This window comes from Malaclemys terrapin, chromosome 8, assembly GCF_027887155.1.
Source record: "Malaclemys terrapin pileata isolate rMalTer1 chromosome 8, rMalTer1.hap1, whole genome shotgun sequence".
NCBI lineage: Eukaryota > Metazoa > Chordata > Testudines > Emydidae > Malaclemys > Malaclemys terrapin.
In genome coordinates this window covers 34,695,841-34,717,640 of record NC_071512.1, presented here as the reverse complement: position 1 = coordinate 34,717,640, position 21,800 = coordinate 34,695,841, and the positions used below count along the sequence as shown (strand labels likewise).

At 43.9% G+C, this 21,800-nt stretch overlaps 1 protein-coding gene across 1 annotated transcript in view; it reads left to right on the top strand.

The window, feature by feature from the left end:
• The window catches only part of SIL1 (SIL1 nucleotide exchange factor), a 233,021-nt gene that overhangs the window by 144,224 nt on the left and 66,997 nt on the right, over nucleotides 1-21,800 (top strand). Inside the window, exons 6-7 of the mRNA XM_054037890.1 lie at nucleotides 3,388-3,579; nucleotides 9,847-9,968. Coding sequence (XP_053893865.1) covers nucleotides 3,388-3,579; nucleotides 9,847-9,968 — 314 coding nt within the window. The remainder of the gene's footprint in view (nucleotides 1-3,387; nucleotides 3,580-9,846; nucleotides 9,969-21,800) is intronic.

The window sequence follows — 21,800 nt, the reverse complement described above, 5'->3', positions numbered from 1 at the left end:
CACCCAGAAACATCACAAGTTTGGAAATACAGATGTACCATACATATCTATAACTTTCTTTCTTACAGTCCAGTAAACCTTGAAATGCCCCTTTTTGAGGTGCCCCAACACCACCAATCTCTTCTTCCCCATTGCTTGTTCTCCCGTGTGTTCCGCCTGTTGGGTTCACATCCCCCTTTTCAACCTGTTTTTCCTGTTAACTTCACATGCAAATTGAGGTTCCATTGTGTTGGCTTTAGAATGCTTAATTTACATCAGCAACAGGGATAGGTGAATAGACATGCTTTTGTCTGGCAGAAGCCCTGTTTGTTCACTCTGCCTTGTAACAGACTTTAAAACAGGGGTCCCCAGGAGGGCCACATGAGGACTAGTTCATTGGCCCAAGGGCCGCATCACTGACACCCACCCCCTCGCTGCCCCTGGACCTGCCCCCACTCCACCCCTTCCATGAGGCCCCGCCCCTGCCCCGCCTCTTCCCACCCCTTCCCTGTCCCCATTTCAACCCCTTCCTTGAAGTCCCCACCCCAACTCTGCCCCCTCCCTTCCCCCAGAAGGGTGCAGGAGGGGTGTGGCGGGGGGTTGAGGTGAGGGCAGTGAGTTGAGGTGCAGAGTGCAGCAGGGGGCTCAGGACAGGGAATTGGGGTGTGGGGTGCAGGAGGGGTTAGGGTTGCAGCAAGGGGCCGGGGTGCAGGGTGCGGCAGGGGGCTCAGGGCAGGGGATCAGGTTGCGGGGTGCAGGAGGGGTGTGGCAGAGGGTTGGGGTTCAGGCAGGAGGCTCAGGGCAGGGGGTTGGGGTGCAGCAGGTGGTTGGGAGTGCAGGCAGGGGGCTCAGGGCAGGGGGTTGGGGTGTGGGGTGCATTAGGGGGCTCAGGGCAGGGAGTTGGGGTGCAGGCGGGATGTGGGATGCAGCGGGGGCTCAGGGCAGGGGATTGTGGTGCAGGCAGAGGGCTCAGGGCAGGAAGTTGGGGGGCGGGGTGTAGGAGGGCTTCAGGTTCTGGCTCGGAGCCACTTACTAAAGTGGCTCTGCGGTGGCAGCGGCGCACACTGGGGCCAGGGCAGGCTGCCTGCTTCCCTGCCTGTCCTGGCCCCAGCCCCGCTCCACGAAGCAGTTGGAACCATGTCACTGCAGCCCCTGTGGGAGGGGGATGCAGGGCTCGGTGCGCTGCTTGCCGCTCCTCCAGGTACCTCCCCCGAAGCTCCCATTGGCCGCAGTTCCCCATTCCCGGCCAATGGGAGCTGCGGGGGGCGGTGCCTGGAAACCAGGGCAACACACGGAGCCCTCTGCTCTCTCCCCTCCCCCCAGCCACAGGGACCTCGAGGGGGGCAATCCCATGGATGTAGTTTGCCCACCACTGGCCTGGAGGTAGGCTGGGGAGGGGGGCTGCGGGCTGCTTGTTGGGCCGCAGGAAATCCATGGGCCGCATGTTTGAGACCCCTGCTTTAAAACATAATTTCAGTGTATATATGTACACATTTCCTTATAGAGTGTCAGTGCATGCGTTTCTTAGTTTTATTGATGACCAGTTTATCATTGGCTTTCATTTGATACCTTACTAGGCACTTGTTGGATAAGTACTACGAAAGCAGTGTGTTGGGTATAGTGCGTTTGTCAGGCCTGATAGGAGTTGCTCACACAGAGTACTGAACCTTTTGCCATTGAGGGGATCCTAGGGTCACACCATGTCCTTCAAAAACTATTTTAATAGATATGTCAACAACTGGGCTAAAAACAGCTACATCAAATGGATGTAAAATATTCTATTTTACATCATTTACTGCTGCAAGGACCAAATTCATCCCTGGGGTAACTCCTCTGAAGTAGAGTTGACTTAACACCAAGGATGAACTTTGCTCTATAACTCCATTGCTCATTTCCCTTTGTTGGGAGGAATGGGGGTAGTGTTCTGAATTTCCGTACAGTGTATATAGCAATTTAACCAAAGCAAACAGTATCACAAATTGTAGAGCTACCATTAGATTGACAGTGATTTAACTTTCATCCCTAAATTGTTCTCTTTGACAGCTTGAGCTCACGGATTTCTTTCGCAAGAACCATAAAGTGTGTTTTTAATACTAGGGTATGTTAGGTTGGAATGAGCAATGAAATTGAAAATCTTTTGGGCTCAGATCCTCTCACACAATTCTCTTCCATACAAAGACAAGTGATCACATCATTTCCATTCTCTGATATCTCTGTTCATTCTGAAGTGGACCCTGGAATGGTCTTCCTTTTTTTCATAATCTTGCTGGCCACGCTTCAACGTATCTCACATTAGTCTTTTTTCTCTGCTTCCTTTCTGGCTTTATCTATATATCAGAAGTTTCAACTCTGTCCCTCCACACAGTTTAACGCTACCTGGAACAACTTACCTGAGTCTCTCCACCTTGTTAACTTCTCATCTCCTTTCATATCTCAGCTAAAAATATCTCTCTTCTTTCTTACCTTCCACATGTAACTTTTATATTCTCACGCTCTGCTGTTACTGAACTCTGCAAAACTTTATAGGGTATTGTTTGTATGAGAGATACTATATAAAGTAGAGTTTTATTGCACTGTCACATCACCAGACTGAGTATTTAACACTTTCTTGGCCATTTTTAAAAGTAAGTTTAAGGAGTCAGGGCCTTCATCACAGCAGCCAGCCCAAATTCAGTTTAGGGAATTACCTTGATGTTTCAGTTAGATACAATACTCTCTATTTCCTGTCCTAAACTGTTATGCAAGATTGCTGGATGCTCTTAAATAGCTGCTGCCTTCCTGAGCATATGCTAGGTGCCTGCATTTTAGTGGTTGGTGAAGTGATTCTGGTATTTTGTCATTTTGGAGCCTTTGGGGTGAAAGTCACTGTATAAAAATGTGACAAGATGACGATGATGTTAGTGTTGAATGGACTTAAGTATTGTGGCACTTTTAGCCTTATGGCATATCAAGAGTAATGCTTTTTTATTTTGCTTAATCTTGAATGGTGTGTAGGAAGGGGATAGAGAGATGATATAGAATGGTATGTGCAGACAAAGCTATGAGGTAATTTCTTCTCTCTTCATATTAATATCTAAGGGCCAGATTTTAAAGGTATTTAGGCACCTAAAGATGCAGATAGAAACTTAGTGGAATTTTCAAAAGCTCAAATTCCCCCCGATTTCAGTTGGAGTTAGGTATCTATACACTTTTGAAAATCACACTGAGTGCCTATTTGCATCTTTAGGTGCCTAAATACCTTAAAAATCTGTCCCTAAATCTCTAAATCAAGGCCCTCAAACTCACTGAAGGTTAAATTCCACTTTTAAGTTGTCTGTAGGCTGGGATGTATCTTTAGGATGATGTACTCCCCCAAACCACTGTTTTATCATCTGTATTTCCTTTGGTTTTACTTCTCTCATTTCCAAGGCTAATCTGGAAGATGTGAGACAAAGGTTTCGTCCCATAGAAGAGCTGAAGAAGGAGTTTGAAAAACTCAACATGAAGATAGAAACTGATTTTGAAGTTATGGTTAAATTAATCAACAAATTCAACAGCTCTACTTCTACTCTGGATGAGAAAGTAGCAGCACTGTACGACCTGGAATATTATGTTCATCAGGTGAGGTAACAAAAAAACATTAACAGCTGCTGTGTTAAATCCAGGGAATATGGTATCATAAATGCGGTTTTATTCTTCTTTTCAGTATCTGATAATACAACTTAATTATGGCAATCCGAGGACAATAAGTGATTTCACTGGACCAGTGCAGGCTTATTTTATATCTGCATTTCTAATACGGTATTATTCTAAACTGATAAAATATAATCGCTATTTACCTAGAGGCCAAGTTTTCACAATTTGCGATGTGCTCTCAGCCCTCTGTATGTATTTATCTTTTTGCCTGTGGTTGGTGAAGATGGGTTTTATTTGCCATTTGTGTGTATATTTTTATTGTTGAAATTATTAGTCAGTGCCCTGAATGCCTTGCAGGGTACAGGGATGGGTACTTCATAAATATAAATAAAATTATTATTCTTTTATTATTACATGAAAGGCATCTGTTGTCCTGTGTGACTAGGGTGATCAGATGTTCTGGTATTATCGGGACCATCCTGATATGAGGGTCTTTGTCTTTTATATACACAACTATGCCCCTCCACTACAGAAAAAAGAAATGTCCCAATTTTTTTCATACTTGTTATCTGGTCACCCTTGATGATTATCTCTCCTCACACTTCTCCAAACAGAAAGATAACCCAGGCATGCGCACACACATACAGAAAACCCATCTTTTAGCTCAGAGCGACTTAGAAATGGGATGTGGGCCCACAAGTGACCAGAATTTTTTGGCCACCAAACAGCTGTCTGATGGTAGGTGAAATGAGTTTGTTCCCAGTAAACAGATGCCCGTGTCCCAAAAATCATTTTCAGCACCTATTTGCTTTCTTGTGTACAATCTCAGTGCAGAGACCAAGGCCAGAATGGACCTTGTAGAGAAAAAAGTACCCTCTGATATCACATGCAGATGTCACGTTTAGTTTGAAGCAGATTGACAGAGGCAAATATGGGGAAGCTTCCACTGCTGTTCTCAGTGCTGGGGAGTTCAGTCTCCAGAGATGTTAATCTGGCACTTTTCACTAGCATGAAATGCATTTAAAAAACAGTTTTTGGGAGAAGCTAGAAAAAAATGGTCTGATGAGAAGCAAAGTCCATCTGCCAAGCTTCCTGCAAAAGAAAAATCTCTGAAGTATTATTCCCAGAGCTTTTCATCTCCTATTCCCATACTGAATCTTTCTCAGACATTCACAGAGTGGCAAACTTTGGCACTCTCTTTCCTTGCAATACTTTTGCTGCCATATGCACCTAACTTACTCAAAGAATAAACTTGGACTGCCAATGCCCTAACTGCTGGTTATATACGCTCCAGGATCAGGGGGAACCAAGTTCAATCCCTGAGATTCAGAAATGCTATTGTAGATGGTAAGTGCTCACTGCTTCCTGTTCTGTAGGAACAGAGTGGTGAAGGGAATCATACCCAAACACAAACAGGTGGGACTCTGAACTACTAGAAAAGAGAAAATGGAGGGGAAGCTGTAATATGAATGGCTGCACATGTATGAGCAGTCCCTCCATGTCCCACAGGCAGCTAAGAAATATTACCTGCCTTTCAGTAGGCATAACTCTTTCTCCTCTTTCTTCCTCCAGTTGGTTGAGTGCCCCCTGGATGTTACCTCTATTTAATAATAACTTTAGCAACACTTGCTTAGTGTAATTACTGAAGGACAGCCAAATACGCTCCTGGAGCATAACACAAAAAAGAATGTCAGGAGTTCTCTGTCCTGTGACTCAGTTACACCAATGCAGGCCGATGGATCTGAGTAGCAATCCTGAACAGGACATTACAGAAGAGTGTAGAAAGCAAGAAGCCAGGGCTACACAGACCTATTGAGGAAAAACGTTGGCTGCATTCCGTCTTCTTTACAAGGTGATGGACCTCGAAGTTAGACCCTACTGCACCACTAATGCTAATACTACAGCTCTTGTGTGCTACCCTGTACTGGCTCCTCAGAATGCGAAGTGTTCTGTTGATGGGAAGCCCTGGAGTGGAAAATCTTTTGTACTCTGAGGTTTCCTAGCAGAGTATTACTGTCTACTCTGAGGAGCAAGTCATGGGGAAGTCCCAGATTGCTGGCACATAAGCAGTGATTGGTCCTTCAGGATCTAGCAGAGAAGCCACTGGATATGCTGAGGAAGCAGTGGTAAGGGGTCAGGGACTGGATTGGGGTTGGGTGGGGGAAGGACTGGATTGGGAGATTTACCCAACTTGATCTTTCACAGAGAATCAGCTCAGGGTCACAGGTCTTCTCCAGCTCTTATTTTGCCAGAATCAGTTGGCCCCTATGCTAATCAAGATTCAGCTTAGTGTGTTTGGGGCAGCTGTGGAGAGACAGAGAATGCTGTGCTGTTATCTGTAACATGCAAAAAACAAAGCAAACATAAAGAAAACAGCATAACTCCTTTATTAGGGTTACCATACGTCCAGTTTTTCCCGGACATGTCCGGCTTTTCGGCAATCAATCCCCCGTCCGGGGGGAATTGCCAAAAAGCCGAACATGTCCAGGAAAAATACCGGCCGGGCGCAGCTGCTCTGCTCCTCCCCTGACTCAGACTTTGGCTCTGTTTAAGAGGCAAGCTGCCCGAGCCAGCGCTACCGGCTTCGGGCAGCCCCTATGCCTCCGGACCCAGAGCTGCCGGCCGGGCACTTCCCTTCCCGGGCTCCAGCTGATCTGCTCCGGTGGTGCAGGGTCCGGAGGCAAGGGGGCTGCCCGATGCTGGTAGCGCTGGCTCGGGCAGCTTGGCTCTTAAACAGAGCCGAAGTCTGAGTCAGGGGAGGAGCAGAACAGCTGGAGCCCGGGAGGGGAAGTGCCCGGCCGGGGGCACAGGGTCCAGAGGCATAGGGGCTGCCCGAAGCCCGAGTGCTACTAGCTTCACGGTTTGCCGGGCAGCCTCCAGACCCTGCGCCCCCGGCTGGGCGCTTCCCCTCCCGGGCTCCAGCTGCGCTGGGGAAGCGCCCAGCTGGGGGCGCAGGGTCTGGAGGCTGCCCGGCAAACCGTGAAGCCGGTAGCGCTCGGGCAGCCCTTTCTGCGTGGCTGGGAGGGAGGAGGGGGAGTTAGAGCGGGGACTTTGGGGAAGGGGCGGAGTTGGGGTGGGAGCGGGGGTGGGAAAGGGGCGGGGCTAGGGCCCATGGAGTGTCCTCTTTTTTATTTTTTTTATTTTTTAAATATGGTAACCCTACCTTTATAAACAGAGCCCAGAGTGTTTACACCCCAGTGCACACAGAGCCCAGGCCCCTTTTCATAGTTTGCAGTCTCATTTTTCTCTCTCAGATTATTTACTCTTCTTTCTTTGTCTTTTTCTTCCTTTTCCCTTCAGAACTGCAACACCATTTCACAGTGTTAATTTCCTCTCCTCTCCTGTCTTATTGACAGTCTTCTTTTCTCCTGTTTCTAATATTTCCTCTCTCTCTCTCTCTCTCTCCCCCAATTTAAAGCTGCTCCCTCTGCGACTGCTGTCATATTTACTTGTCTCCCATACCCCCACCTCGGCCGCATGCTTGCTTGCATGAGTGCTCATTTGATCTTGGGCTTTCTTCTCTGCTGTTTTCAATGGGCTGGAGCTAAGCATTTGCAATAACAACACTGCATACATTGCTCAGCAATGCATTCCCAGCTCTGCAGGGAGGTTAATGCTGTGGCTCTCAAACTTTTTTACTGGTGAACCCTTTCACATACCAAGCCTCTGAGTGCGACCCCCCCCCCTTATAAATTAAAAACACATTTTTATATATTTAACACCATTATAAATGCTGGAGGCAAAGCGGGGTTTGGGGTGGAGGTTGACAGCTCGTGACCCGCCATGTAATAACCTTGCGACTCAATGAGGGGTCCTGACCCCCAGTTTGAGAACCCCTGGTTAATGCTTATGTGCTTTAAAAAAAAAAAAAAAGAGAGAATGTGAGAAGTAGCAGTTTTCTCAACAGATGCCAACAAACAAAATAAGGTTAAAACCTTTTTTAAAAAGTTTTTATATTGTTTTTACAATTTATATTCCAGTCTTATGACTGGGAGACCTTTCACGGGAACTGTAGCTAGACTATGGGACTCGCTCCCAGGTGAGATTAGAATGACGACTGACCTCACTATGATCAGTACTAAATGCAAAACTCATGGTTTTTTACTTGGCTTTCCCTCATTAAGCTCTTTATATAGACATATCTGCAAAGTGTAAACTAACCAATCTACTGCTCCTACAGACTGAGAGAGACTTGATATTTCTAGTTTTAAATATTGTTAAATATTACGGTGATTGGGCATAATCAAGGAGATTAGATTAGATTTATATTGCAGTTAAGATAACTAAAGGAGGGTTGACTCAGAGAAAGGCAAGGAGATACATGAGGTCAGGTTTATAGAAAAGTTAGAAGAATGTGATCCAAAAGGACTTAGGAAAAAACGGTTGCTGCAAAAGATAAATGATCTCACAACTGGACTCCAAGGTACCATTGATTCTTGCTGAGGAGCAGTAAATTGCCAAATGAATGTTGGGTACCACCTCATAATGAATTATAGATAATGCATGTAAACCTAAGCCCTGATTCAGTAGGATTTAGGCAGTGAAGCCAATGGGACTGCTTATATTAAGCACATGGATCAGTGTTTGTATGATTAGGATCTTGCTTGAAGTATCTGACCCATAACCAATTTTGTTAAAGGGACACGGACAAGATAAAAATATTTTACTAATAAAAATCTAGATTATTACATTTGATCTTGATTATTACATAATCGGCTAACTCTGTTGTACTCTATTTGGAGTATTTTGATACTGTTAGCATTTCAATCAGCTTAGGCAGGGAACCTGAAAATGGTCAGTTTTACCTTGTTGACGCAACAGTCTCTTTTTTGTTGTTTTTCAGTGTTTGTCTCCATCACCAAATGAGAATGGTGGGAATTCTAAAAACAAAAAACTTCCATGAATATACAAAACAATTTTGAAAATTCCTTGAAGACTACTCTCTCTAGTAGATTTTTGAAAAATCCTTGTTTTAAATTTACAAGCACTAAACCAGGGGTCGGCAACCTTTCAGAAGTGGTGTGCCGAGTCTTCATTTATTCACTCTAATTTAAGGTTTCGCATGCCAGTAATACATTTGAACGTTTTTAGAAGGTCTCTTTCTATGTCTGTAATATATAACTAAACAATTGTTGTATGTAAAGTAAATAAGGTTTTTAAAATGTTTAAGAAGCTTCATTTAAAATTAAACTAAAATGCAGAGCTCCCCGAACTGGTGGCCAGGACCCGGGCAGTGTGAGTGCCACTGAAAATCAGCTCGCGTGCTGCCTTCGGCACACGTGCCATAGGTTGCCTACCCCTGCACTAAACTTTGCACTAAATAAGCCTGAACTGCTTGAGACTCTCCCTTTAGGTAACAATTGCAAACTACTTGCAGGCACTTTTCTAGATGTTGATTCAGATTTATTTTTCCCTCCTTTTCCCCTGTGGTAGCCCAAAATCTGTTTCAAGTCAAAGTGCAGCAGATGAATGTAAGAATATTAGAATATAGACTATCAGACCCCTGGTTCATCTACTCTGGAATCCTTTCTCAGAGTGGTCAGCCAAGTATTGGCTGCTTCAGAGGAAGGCACAAGAAACCCTGCATCCAAGGAAAGTTTCTTGCTAGCCTCCATTAATTCGAGGTTGGCATCTACCTTTCAAGTTAACACAGAACCTTGCACTATATTAATGTAGAATGTCAGGAATAGTTTGTCCATCTCTTGCTTTAACCAGAAGCTTAGAATGTGAAGTTAGTGCATTATTGCTGCTGCTGACGGGCTGCTTGACAATTATTTCGAATACTTCAAGACTGCCAATTACAGCTCACTTTGTGTGTATGTATAACATACAATTCCCTATGTTCCCAATAATGGCCTTCTAGAGTGAGAATAAGTGAGAATTTACTTTGTTTTGACAGTGTCAGGTTCCCTGAGTTAACAACACATGTGTCAGGGGAAAGTTTTGATAGCTAATCAAATTATTTGAATTCTCAGTGATGCGTTGTATATTTGATAATAGCCACCTGTCAGCGTATATTGTTTCTGGAAGTGTGGAATGTGATGCTCACAGGGAGCAGTGTATGATTTATGAGCCATGATTTTTTTTTCTTTAAGTTTAAGAAGCTTTCAAAACAAAATTCCAGATAGATTTGGAAAAGATAAAATTTATTTAGATGTTATGTTATTCTAATTTACTCTGCTTGAAAACTTGATAGGAACCCAAGTGATGCATGTTAAGTTTTACATTAGTGTGGAATCTATTCATTCATAGGTGGACAATGCAAAAGACTTTCTTTCCTTGGGTGGACTTCAGCTTGTGATTAATGGACTAAACAGCACCGAGCCTGTGCTAAAGGAACATGCTGCCTTTGTCCTGGGAGCTGCACTATCTAGGTGAGCAGTGCGTGTGTCCTCACTGGGAATGGGGGTGGGGGAGGATGAATGGGAAAGAATAGCTTTTTAAGAGATCAGACAGTCGAGATACTTTTCTTCACCTTTCTGAACAGATGGGTATTTTATCCTATCTGGTACACATGAAAAATTCCAAGGCTAGTGGAAATGTGACACCAGAGAGATTTCCCTTCCCTTCTCCTTCTCCTTCCCTTTGTCTTTTTTCTTCTTCTCTTCTCCAGGGAACAGTTCATTTTTGAATAGTGAGATTGTGACATCAGATACACTTTAGTCTTCTGGGAGAACACAAGCCAAGGTTCTGAATCCAGGGGCCTAATTTTGCTATTGAAATGCACATGTGTAATTCCTAACATGTAAAGGCTAAACGTGGTGTCAAGAAACTGAATTGACGACGGGCTGATCTGAAAGATGTTTATAACTCACTTAAAGATGGCTACCACAGAAAGGAATCCATTTTTCCTCATGTTACGCTGTGTTAAAGTGCTTCAAATTGTAGGAATGTTGGCAGCTTGGGTTTGAATGTTGGTTTTTGTTTTAAAAGCTTTTATAGTGAGTGCCGGGGGGGGGAAGGGGTGAATGTGAATAATAAACACAGAGAAGTCAAGAAACACAGAGAAGGATGAAAGCCAGAAACCTTTTAAAAAAAAGTCTGCTTGTTCTTATGCCTTGAAATATGGTCACACTTTACATCATTGTGAATTATTTGTCATTTTTTATCCTATAAAAGCTAGCGTTTCTTTTAGAGGCTTACATACAGTGGACCAGATCCTCAGCTGGTGTGAATTGGCATACTCCATTGACTTCAGTGAAGTTACACTGATTTACACCAGCTCATGATCTGTCTCTCACTTTTCAGACCAAGCTTGAATTTTTAGTCTCAGTGAGATCTGCCAAGTAAGCTTAAAAAAAAATTTCCAAACTCAAAATGAATTTATATGATAGGCTGGTTTCTTTGTCAGACATTCTCTCAGAACAGAAATGCAATCCCTGCTCTATATTCTGATAATTTAGAGTACCATTTAAAACTACATCTTTAGTGGCTTTATTGGACTTTCTGCTAATGCGTAGAAACTTAATTGTAAGTTTCATATCTGTCATATATTGGGGGTAGCCATGTTAGTCTGTATCGACAAAAACAACAAGGTGTCCAATGGCACCTTAAAGACTGATTTATTTATTATGCCCAAATAAATCTGTTAGTCTTTAAGGTGCCACCGGACACCTTGTTGTTTTTACATCTGTCATAGATACAATGCAGGGAATTTGGAAACATTTAAGGGCAATCTGAAATATAAAGGGGAAAATTTTAAACCACATCTTCCCCAAGAAAGCTAAAGCAACACAGTCATGACACAAGAAATTAATGATTGTTCACTAATGCATGTATATTTTTTCTCACTAAATTACAAATGCCTATTGTGGGGAAGAAGTATATCTTTCTCAGATATAGTACTAAAGTACTGTTCTTGCAAACATTTAATTTTTTTTAAAGAGCTTTCTGACAGATGGTTACCTTCAGTGGTTCAGATGATGTACTGTCTCATTCCTTTGTTCCCATATTTGAGGAACTTTTTATTCTTTTTACCTTGCTGTGCTTAAACTTTTTTATTAAATAGACATTTGCATGCTGACATGTTTAGTTTGTGATATCTGGTTAATTTATTTGCTTGTAAATTATGTAAGTGCTTATTTTGTGTTCCTTTTTAAACTTCCCTGGACATTCAGAGTACTTCACTCAACACATTTTTTTTTTCATTGTGTTTTTTTCTAAATCAAGATTATTATTACTATTGTTACTATTTATTAAGCCTGTATTGTTGCATGGGTGTGGCAGTTAGGTGAAGATAATCCACCTTCTGTGCAGTCTCCTTCATACAACCAATGAATTTGTTGCATACACATTAGCACTAGAATAAGGGTGGTGATTGGGTGAGTTATCTCTGATATCACAGTGGTCTAGGACTCCTGTAATTCATGAAGTCAGAATGGCTGAGAACTTAATAATTAGGTGGTAACAGACCCTGAATCCCAGTGATGATTGAACCTGGTGATACTCTAAATGAAAAGAGCTCTCAACTATGCTTGTAGCTGTCCATCACTTCACACTGACTCAACAGACATTCTAGGCTTCTGAGTGACATACAGAGACAGTGGCAATCCTGGAATCTTATTATTTATTTATTTGTAATGCAGTAGCACCTAGGAGCCTCAGAAATGGACCAGGACCTCATAGACAGACAAACAGAACAGAAAGACAGTTTCTACCCCCAAAGAATTTACAATCTATTTCCTGGTCTACACATAGATTTTATACTAGTATAACTATTTCAGTTACGGAAGTGATTTTTTTTTAACCAATTTAATTTTACCGGTACAACCCCTGGTGTGGACGCAGCTATACTGGCATAAAAATCCTTATACAGGTGTATCTTAGTCTCCTTCCCATACAGGAATAAGCTTTACTGGTATAAGTACTTTTATACTGGGGTAACTATGCACACACTTAAGAGTACTGTCTGTGTGTAGTGTAAGTGATAAAACTTTTGAGTGTAGACAAGGCCTTAGTATAATACAAGAGACAATAAGTAGATACAGACAGACTGGTAGAGGGGAACAAAAGGAAGCCTGAGATAATAAGAAACAAAAGTTCTAGGTTCTACCTCTGGCTGTGCCACAGACTTCCTGTGTGACTTTGGTCAAGTCATTTACTTTTGTTTGAAGGCAGCCAGTTGAAATGGTTTTATTCCATTTTAGATTAATTGAAAACAATTGTTGTTTAGAACACTGAGTTGTCTCAGACTCTGCACAAATCTCAGACTGAAGACCTTTCAGCTTTAAAATGAATCAATTGATTTTCTTCAAACTTGGTTTGTCCTTGAAAACCATGGGTCAGAGCCCCTTGTGGAAGGGAAGAGCAGAGGCCATGGTTGCTATCTTAGGCCTTGGCTACACTTGCAGATGTACAGCGCTGTGATTTAAACCTGACTTCGTGCAGCTGAGATGGGAAAGCGTTGCAGTCTGTCCACACTGACAGCTGCCCAGCGCACTGTCGTAGCCACATTTGCGGCAATTGCAGCGCTTTTGGGAGCGGTGCATTATGGGCAGCTATCCCACAGAGTACCTCTTCCCATTCTGGCGCTGTGGGTTGTGGGAAGGGGACGTAGGTACAGGGCATTCTGGGTCCTGTCCCAATGCCCCGTGATGCATCGCTTCGCGTCCCAGAAATCCCTTTGTTTCCGTCCACCTTTGGCGCTATCTTTCAATGGTTTCTGTGCAGCGCGATCTGTCTGCGGGAAATAGAGCCCAAACTGCTGAGGCGTATGCTGATGAGCCTCGCCAGCACGTCACGTTTGGCTGTCGAACTATTCCTTAAGATCCAAAGTGACAGTGAGAGTGAGGAGTCCGACGATGCTATTGAGCCCCGTAACGCGTATGACACGAAATTGCTTGTGGCATTCACAGACATGCTCATCACAGTGGAACGCCGCTTTTGGGCTTGGGAAACCAGCACTGAGTGGTGGGATCACATCGTCATGGAAGTCTGGGATGACGAGCAGTTGCTGCAGAACTTTTGGATGAGAAAAGCCACTTTCTTGGGACTGTGTGAGGAGCTCGCCCCCACCCTGCGGTGCAAGGACACAAGATTGAGAGCTGCCCTGCCAGTGGAGAAGCGGGTGGCTATTGCAATCTGGAAGCTGTCAACTCCAGACAGCTACCGGTCGGTCGCAAACCAGTTTGGAGTGGGAAAGTCGACCGTTGGAATCGTGTTGATGCAAGTTTGCAAGGCCATTAATCGCATCCTACTCAGAAGAACCATGACTCTGGGTAACGTGCAGGAAATGGTGGATGGCTTTGCACAAATGGGGTTCCCTAACTGTGGAGGGGCGATAGATGGGACGCACATTCCTATTCTGGCACCACCCCACGTAGGATCCAAGTACGTTAATCGGAAGGGGTATTTCTCTATGGTTCTCCAGGCGCTTATAGATCACCGTGGGCATTTCGTTGTCATTAACACAGACTGGCCTGGAAAGGTGCATGACGCACACATCTTTCGGAACACTTGGCTGTTCAGGAAGATGCAGGCTGGGACTTTTTTCCCAGAGCGGAAGATCACGGTAGGGGAAGTTGAAATGCCCATTGTGATCCTTGGAGATCCCACTTACCCGTTAATGCCGTGGCTCACGAAACCCTACACAGGGAGTCTTGACAGCAGCAAGGAACGGTTCAACTACAGGCTGAGCCAGTGCCGAATGACTGTGGAGTGTGCCTTTGGCTGTTTAAAGGGCCACTGACGATCTCTGTATGGGAAGCTGGACTTGGCCGAAAACAGCATCCCCGCGGTTATATCCGCGTGCTGTGCCCTCCATAATATTTGTGAAGGGAAGGGTGAAAGCTTCACTCAGGCATGGACCTCCGAGGTTCAACACCTGGCAGCTGAATTTGCACAGCCAGAGACCAGGGCTATTACAGGGGCCCAGCGCGGGGCTGCAAGGATTAGGGATGCCTTGAGGGAGCAATTTGAGGCTGAAAACCAGCAGTGATATCTGGTGCCCTGCACAGGAGTGAAGTGCGGTAGTTCCAATCTTTAGGAATCAGTGTCTGCTAAGCAGACTTGCAGTGGCTGTTTATTTCCTGGGCTAAGGAGTCTTTTACTTTTTGCAATAATAAAGAATGTTTTCAAAGGCAAAGAATCCATTTATTGAAAAGAAACAAGGGGGTGGAGTGGGGAACAGTACAATCACAGATTCGCGTATGTCCTGTCTGGTGTGCTGTGCAGTGAGTGCTGCACTTCAGGATAGCTATACTGCATGGTGATGGGGGTTGAGTGCAGAGGGTAAGGGTCGTGCTTTTCAGGGCTGGGTGGTGAAGATACTGGTGTTGGAGGCAGCGGGTGGCATGAAGAACACGGAAGTTGGGGAAAATGGGTTGGAGGTGACAGTGGGGCACAACGGAAAGAGTTTTGGGACAAGGGCTGTGGCGGGGGGTGGCGTTTGCGGTACTGCTCCTCTTTCTGCATGGCTACCAGCTCCGGGATAGCATCTGCTTGGCGCTCCAGGATGCTTACGAGCCTATCAGTGCTTTGCTGCCGGTGCTTTGTCACCAGTGCGCTGCGTTTTCCTGACGGATCCTGCTTTCTCTCTCCCTCCAGTCCTATGCTTTCTCATTCTCTTTAATAGATTGCCGCATCACTTCTTGCAGCATGTCTTCTTTGCTTTTTCGCGGTCTCTTCCTGAGTCTTTGCAGTCTCTGAGCAGGCGATAAGAGGGATGGCTAAGGTCTCAAGGTTGATGCAGCTGTATAGGCAAAATGCAACATTTAACAGAGGCAGCATTGTTTATACCAGACAGAGTAATGATTCCCCCCGCACTTAAGGAGTAGAAAACACACAGGGTCTACACAATAGCATAATTTTCCCATCCGAAACAGAGCACACATATCCCACGGGAGCCTCAAAATGGTGAGAAAGGGGGACTGATTGTTTCAGGGCTGCACTGCCCTCTGTGCCTTGGGGAGAGCCAACAGCTTCAGGGGGCACCTACACTGAACACTGTCCCAACATTTTCCGCAGGAGTTCGTCCTGGACGATATCTTGCTGCTGAGGGTGACCTGGGAAGCAAGGGAGGGTCTTCTACTGCAATGCGGCTTCCGCCCTGGCCCATATGCAGCTTGCCTGTGTGCAGCAATGGTCCCCCCGCCCCTCGCAGCACAGTGGCGCGGACACGTTAGCCTGGCTGGGACAAGGACCACGGTGGCTCTCCTGATAAACCTGCGCAAGCGCATTGCACACGTTCTGGATGAGACAATCGAGGAGATTACCGAGGCCGATTACCGCGATCTGGTAAATCACATCAATGCACTATTCCGCATCTAGGTATGCATGCCTAACCCTCCTCTCCCAAAGAGCCCGCACTGAAAAAATTCCTTCCCGAAAAAAAAACCTGCTTACTGGGAACCTGCTCTTCTGTTTGTCCTCCACCAAGCACCGGCCGCTGCGACTGGCTACCTTCCTCCTGGCTCGAGAAGAGCTCCTGGCTGCATGGCTCCAGGGATTCTGGGGTGTCTCCATCCGGCCCACCACCATCACTCCCGTATTCCTCCTCATCATCCTTCCCCCCCCGACCAGCTCTGAAGTGTCCATGGTGGTGCTCGGAGTGGAGGTGGGGTTAATCCCAAGTATCGCATCCAGCTCTTTGTAGAATCGGCAGGTCACAGGGGGAGCACCCGAGCGGCCGTTTGCGTCGCGGGCTTTGCGGTAGGCACTCCGCAGCTCCTTCACTTTAATCCTGCACTGCAGGGTATCCCGGTCATGGCCCCTTTCCATCATGTCCTTTGATATCTTCCTGAAGGTATCGTAATTTCTACAGCTGGAGCACAGCTGGGACTGTACAGCTTCCTCCCCCCCAAACACTGATGAGGTCCAGCAACTCGCCATTGCTCCATGCTTGGGCTCGCTCGGCGCGTGGAGGCATGGTCACCTGGAAAGATTCGCTGATAGCACTCCACACCACGCTGGGCTGAGCAAACAGGAAGGGGATTTTTAAAATTCCCGGGGAATGTAAAGGGTGGGTCACATGGTTGGTTACCTGAGGCCAGGGCAGTAGAGTTTGAACTGATGACCAGAGTGGCTAGAACAGGTATTGTGGGATACTGCCAAATAATTCTGGAGGCCATTCACAGCGCATTGGGCGGACACACTGGCGCCGCAGCGCTGCAGCAGCAGCACAATACTCACTATTGCTCTCAGGGAGGTGGAGTACATGCAGCACTGCAACCACGGAGATGCAGCGCTGCAAATGCCTTGCCAGCGTGGACGGGGAGTGAGTTACAGCGCTGGGGGCGGCTTTACAGCGCTGTAACTCGCAAGTGTAGCCAAGGCCTTACTGTGTGGCTTATTCCATTGTTGTTCTGCTCCCATTTAATGCTCTGTTGTCAGTGCTGAGAGGAGTCCATCTTAGCCAAGCCCTCCACAAGGATCAGGATTTTTCCAACCCCTTCCCACGGCCCAGAAAAGAATGCTTTTTTCCAAACATATTCAGATTTATTCAGAATGATGTCGCCACTTCCCCCTTAGGTACAGCAAAACCACAAACTTCCATACCTTTGACCCAGTGATATTTTGCTGTCAGTGAGTTCTTGAAGATCTCTTGCTCAGCTTACTATTATCTTTTACTGGAGACTGTTATTTTTGTATTGTCAAAACTATGTATATGTGTGTGTGTGTATGTGAGAGAGAAAGAGACTGCCCTCTAGTGGTTGGGTTACAGTAGTTTTGTGCTACAAGCTTGTGTTTTTGAAGTAGAGGGTCTTGGGTTCTATTCCCCTTACTACACATGTTGTTTTTATGTATATGGATAAGGTTTTTTTTACAAGTCTAATCCTACTTATGTACTAATCAAGTTGTGTGGTTGAGAGGAGAGAGTGTTGTTATGGAGGAATGCAAGAGTTCATCCATTGTTTTTTCTTCTAAGTTGTTAGTTTTGAGGTTCTGAAAAACTGGTCTTAGCCACCTAGTCTGTGATCACATCAAATGTTGTTCAGTGTGGTTCGATCCCTTTAAATGGTACCAGTATTGTAACTACTGCAACTTGTCACGGTCTTTCTGTTTTAAAACCTCAACAAAATGTTTTCTGTTCAGGAGTTTGCAGAAGTAAAGTTAATGTAAACAATTCTCAAGTGCTGTGATTGCAAATAAAAGTTAAATACACTAACAAAAATAATTGTTAGGCTTGTGCTATAGTACATTTAGGTATCCATAATTCACTAACAGTATATGCCAATACACAACATTATCTGGATTGTCAGTGATTGCATTAGCATAAAAGCATGTTAACATTTATCCAGTGCTGCTAAAATTTAAATATATAGAAGTATAAAATACTAAGATTTAGCGTTTTGGAAGCAAGTAAAACTACTGTATGGAAAAAGCTTCTGCATACTTTTGATTGTACGCTGGAGTACCATCAGAGTGACAGAGTGTTAGAACCCGAAGGTAATCAGGATTCACACCACTGGGTCCTAAACATCACAAAAATGTTAATGTTTTATGCAAAGAGGAGCTTTGTTAAGCTAAGACTATTTCCAATGAGAGAAGAGTCTTCTGATGTCCTGAGACTATAGCCCGTAAAATTCCTCATTGTGTAAATCAAGTACAGGGAAGGCCATGGACAGATTGCATCTGTGTGTTTCATGATATCAGAGATTTAAGTACAAAAATAATATTTTGTGTAGTATCTCAATCTTTAAAAGATTTACATCAGAAAACATTTTTTCCACATTTGGTAATTTTTAAAATTAAATATTTGTAATAAAGGCATTTTCATAAACAGTATACGGGGGAAAATAAACTATTTTCAATTTACAGTGCATATTTCATCCCAAGGGATCCCAAAATGCTTTACAAACTTAACAAGCTGATAATCATCCACTGCTGAAATGCAGCCACATCTGGGATGAAGTACAGCAGATGTTTAACAATGCACAGCAGTTTGACACAGTAGTTTAGGAGAGGAGCGATAATACCAAACATATTTATATAATGCTTTTCTCCATAAGTCTCAAAGTAAGTGTCATTGTCTCCATTTTACAGACAAGCAAACTGACACAAAGAAGTGACTGGCCCAAGGCCACACAGCAAGGCATTGAGAGAGCCAGGATTAAAACCCACATCTCCTGACTCTCAATCCTGTTCTCTGGAACACATTGACTCCAGATCCAAAATACCTAGAAATAAATGCACCCATTTATGTTTGGGAAAGCACAAAGTGTTCTCGGTGTATTTGGCCCAGTAGGCCTGCTCCCCACATCCAACATTTTTTTGCCTGATTCCTCTCTGCCAGCTTTGTGGGAATCTCTCCCTCTCCTGAGGAATTCCTCATTCCAGTATTTTTCTGGGATGTTTTCCTCCTTCCTCTCCTCCGTGTGGCTTCGTTCCTTCCTTACACCTTCTCCTGAAGGTAGCTGAAGCTGCACCTACCACAATGAGAACTAGGAGGTGTATGGGGTATCAGTTAATTAGGCTGCTTTCTCCTGTTTCTTTCTGCATTGAGAAATAGCTGAGGAATCATCAGAAGAAGCAATGAAGACAGCCAGGGGAATAACAGGGGTTTAACAAAGATGGCAATTGTTTTGCTTACTGTTTGTTTTTCTTACAACCCCCCTATTAAACTAAATGAACATATTCATACAGTATATGTCCCACTAACCAAATCAACATCCAGTATTCATAAATTACAGAGCAGCCTGACAACACCTCCATCACAGAAGGTTTTAGACCCTTCAATGCTACTGTGAGGGGGAGGAGTGATAGAAGAGACCTGCACATTTACTTTCCTAAAAAATACAATACAGAAAAATAAAATCCTTTTTCTCAAGGTCTAATGAATCTGTCTGCTGTGTATAGGTAATTATTCTGTGCTCAATGCCCATCACCATGATATCTGAGCACTTTATCTCTAGACCCTTGAGCTTTATGCCTTCCTTTCTCACAAAAGGTGGGTCTGTTATCACTGTCCATCAGTCATTCAGTGATGTCAGTTCTCCATACTTGTATGATTTTCCCATTATATCCAGTCTCCGTCTTTGTGGGGGAAAGAAGTGAATAGTCAGTGCCCACATCTGAAAAGTTCACTTGTCAAGGGGGAAAAGTTTCTACTAGATTTCAATCAATTGAAATAAAGTCAAATTTTGCACTGAACCCAGTTGACAGTTGCTTCTGTTAAACAACCTTAAGGGTCTGGCATAAAGCAATAAAACCCAGTAAAATTAAAATTAAAGCCAGTGCATTTTTAACTCATAAGGACATAAGAATTTCTGGACAGGAAAATAAATCCACTTAACCTAACAAGCCCAGTCCCTATACATTTATTTCAAATCCATCTTCATGTTTGTCTCTGCTTCCTCCAGCTTCACTCTATGTATTGCAACTCTCGATATCTCTTTATTCATTTTCAGTATTTGCTTCAGTGGTCTTGTTTGACAATTTATTTCTATGTGTACCACCTTTCAGATGAATTAATTCGAGCTGGATTCCCCGTTTGCTCGTACTTTCTTGTTTTTTAGATTGCGTCTCCTGTTTTTGTTTAAACTCCTTACTAGTGTGGAATTATCAGCCTCACTGCACTTTAATTTCAAATTAATTTTATTGTGTCACCTTAAAGTTTTCTGTAATGAAAATGAACTCAGCCTGTTTAGCCTTTCCCCATAACAAATAGCCTTAAAGAAAAACTGCAGTGCAGTATAAAACCTGGTTTAATCATTACATATAATTACACAGAAGAGTAAATCCCTAAACATTTTTAAGTGTCTGAAATATAATGAAAAAAGAGTAATTAACAATCAAATAGCAGGCTGCCATTTTTGTAATCTCATGAGATACAGTAGGACAGAGAATTCAGAATATTAGAAATGTCTAGAAATCAAGGTTTTGACATTTTGGCTGTGTTTTAAAGGTAATTTCTGTATTTCATAAATACCTTTATTAATTTAAAACTAGGCGAGCCAACTACTTTTTAGTGAAGATGATACTTGGCACTCATGTACTATCTTTTAACTAAGGATCTCAAAGTACTTTGGCACTACGAATGAATGTAACCTGTAGAGAGTGGGGACTGGGGATGCTATTTTGTAGCTGGGAAAATGAGCCCAGATTAAGTGTCTTGCCCAAGGCCATTAATTGGTGGGATGGAACCCAGATCTCCTGGCCCTCCACCAGGTGCTTTCACCCTTGGATCATGTTTCCACAACCAAATTTAAAATAGATATAATTTACTTTATAGCATATTTAACTTTGTTGATTTCCAGTGGCTTTTAATAGGACCTGAATTCTCTCAATCCTAATGAATCTGAATTTCCCATTGGGGAAAATAGTGCAGTTGGCTGGATATTCCCCTTGACATTCTCTAGCAGAGTGAGCAGAAGCCATCTGAAATTTGTATAGAAGACAGAAGGTTGTGGGGGGGAGTAGAGTCTTTACATCCTGCTCACCCACTCCTTCCAAGCATGCTCTCCTGCAACCAGCAGAATTACCACCAGCAAATCCTGAGAGAGAATATGTTCTGTGCGGATGAGGTGTGGCACATCCTCTGTGTGGATGAGGTGTGGCTAATGGGATCATAGCTCCTTAGGAGGCTATGCTTTCATAGAGGGAGAGGTAACATGGAGAACAAAGTCAGAGGAAGAAGACGGCCTCTCTCTAGGCTCAAAACCTCCTTTGTGTCCAGATCTGCAGGGCTTGTAGGTTGTACCCACTGCATTCATGACCCACCAATCCTTGAGGAAGGCACTTCTCTGGGAACTGTGCAGTAGTGTTTCCTACACCTTTCTCCCCTTCCTGTGGTAAAACCTGTATGATACAGTCCTACCATGCATCACAAAAAATGCAGGATTTAGTGGGAGAGCCATGAGACCCAGCCGCTGAAGTACTGCTGTGGTGTATGGAAAACTCATTATTTATTCCTTCTTTTCTTTAGTAAATGTGTAGTGTGTGCAGTGCTCTAAGGTATTCTAATTGCTGATGTTTCCCTTTAAAATATGTATTCAGCCTGGTTACTTTAAGTTATAATTACCTTCATGAAGAATAAGAGCCTGAATGGTAGTCTAGCAAAGGCATAAACAGTGTTTAGGATAAAAACAACGTGGATTCCATTGTCTCCTCTCCCTGTGTTTATTCCTCGCTCATATATTGTTTTTCTTTTTTACTACAGCCTCTACACTCAGCTAAGGGCTTCAAAGAGTTTTCTCCATAACACCTACGTTATTTTCCTAACCTGCCGTGACTCTTTAGTTTCACGTGTTCCCTGTATTTTTCAAACT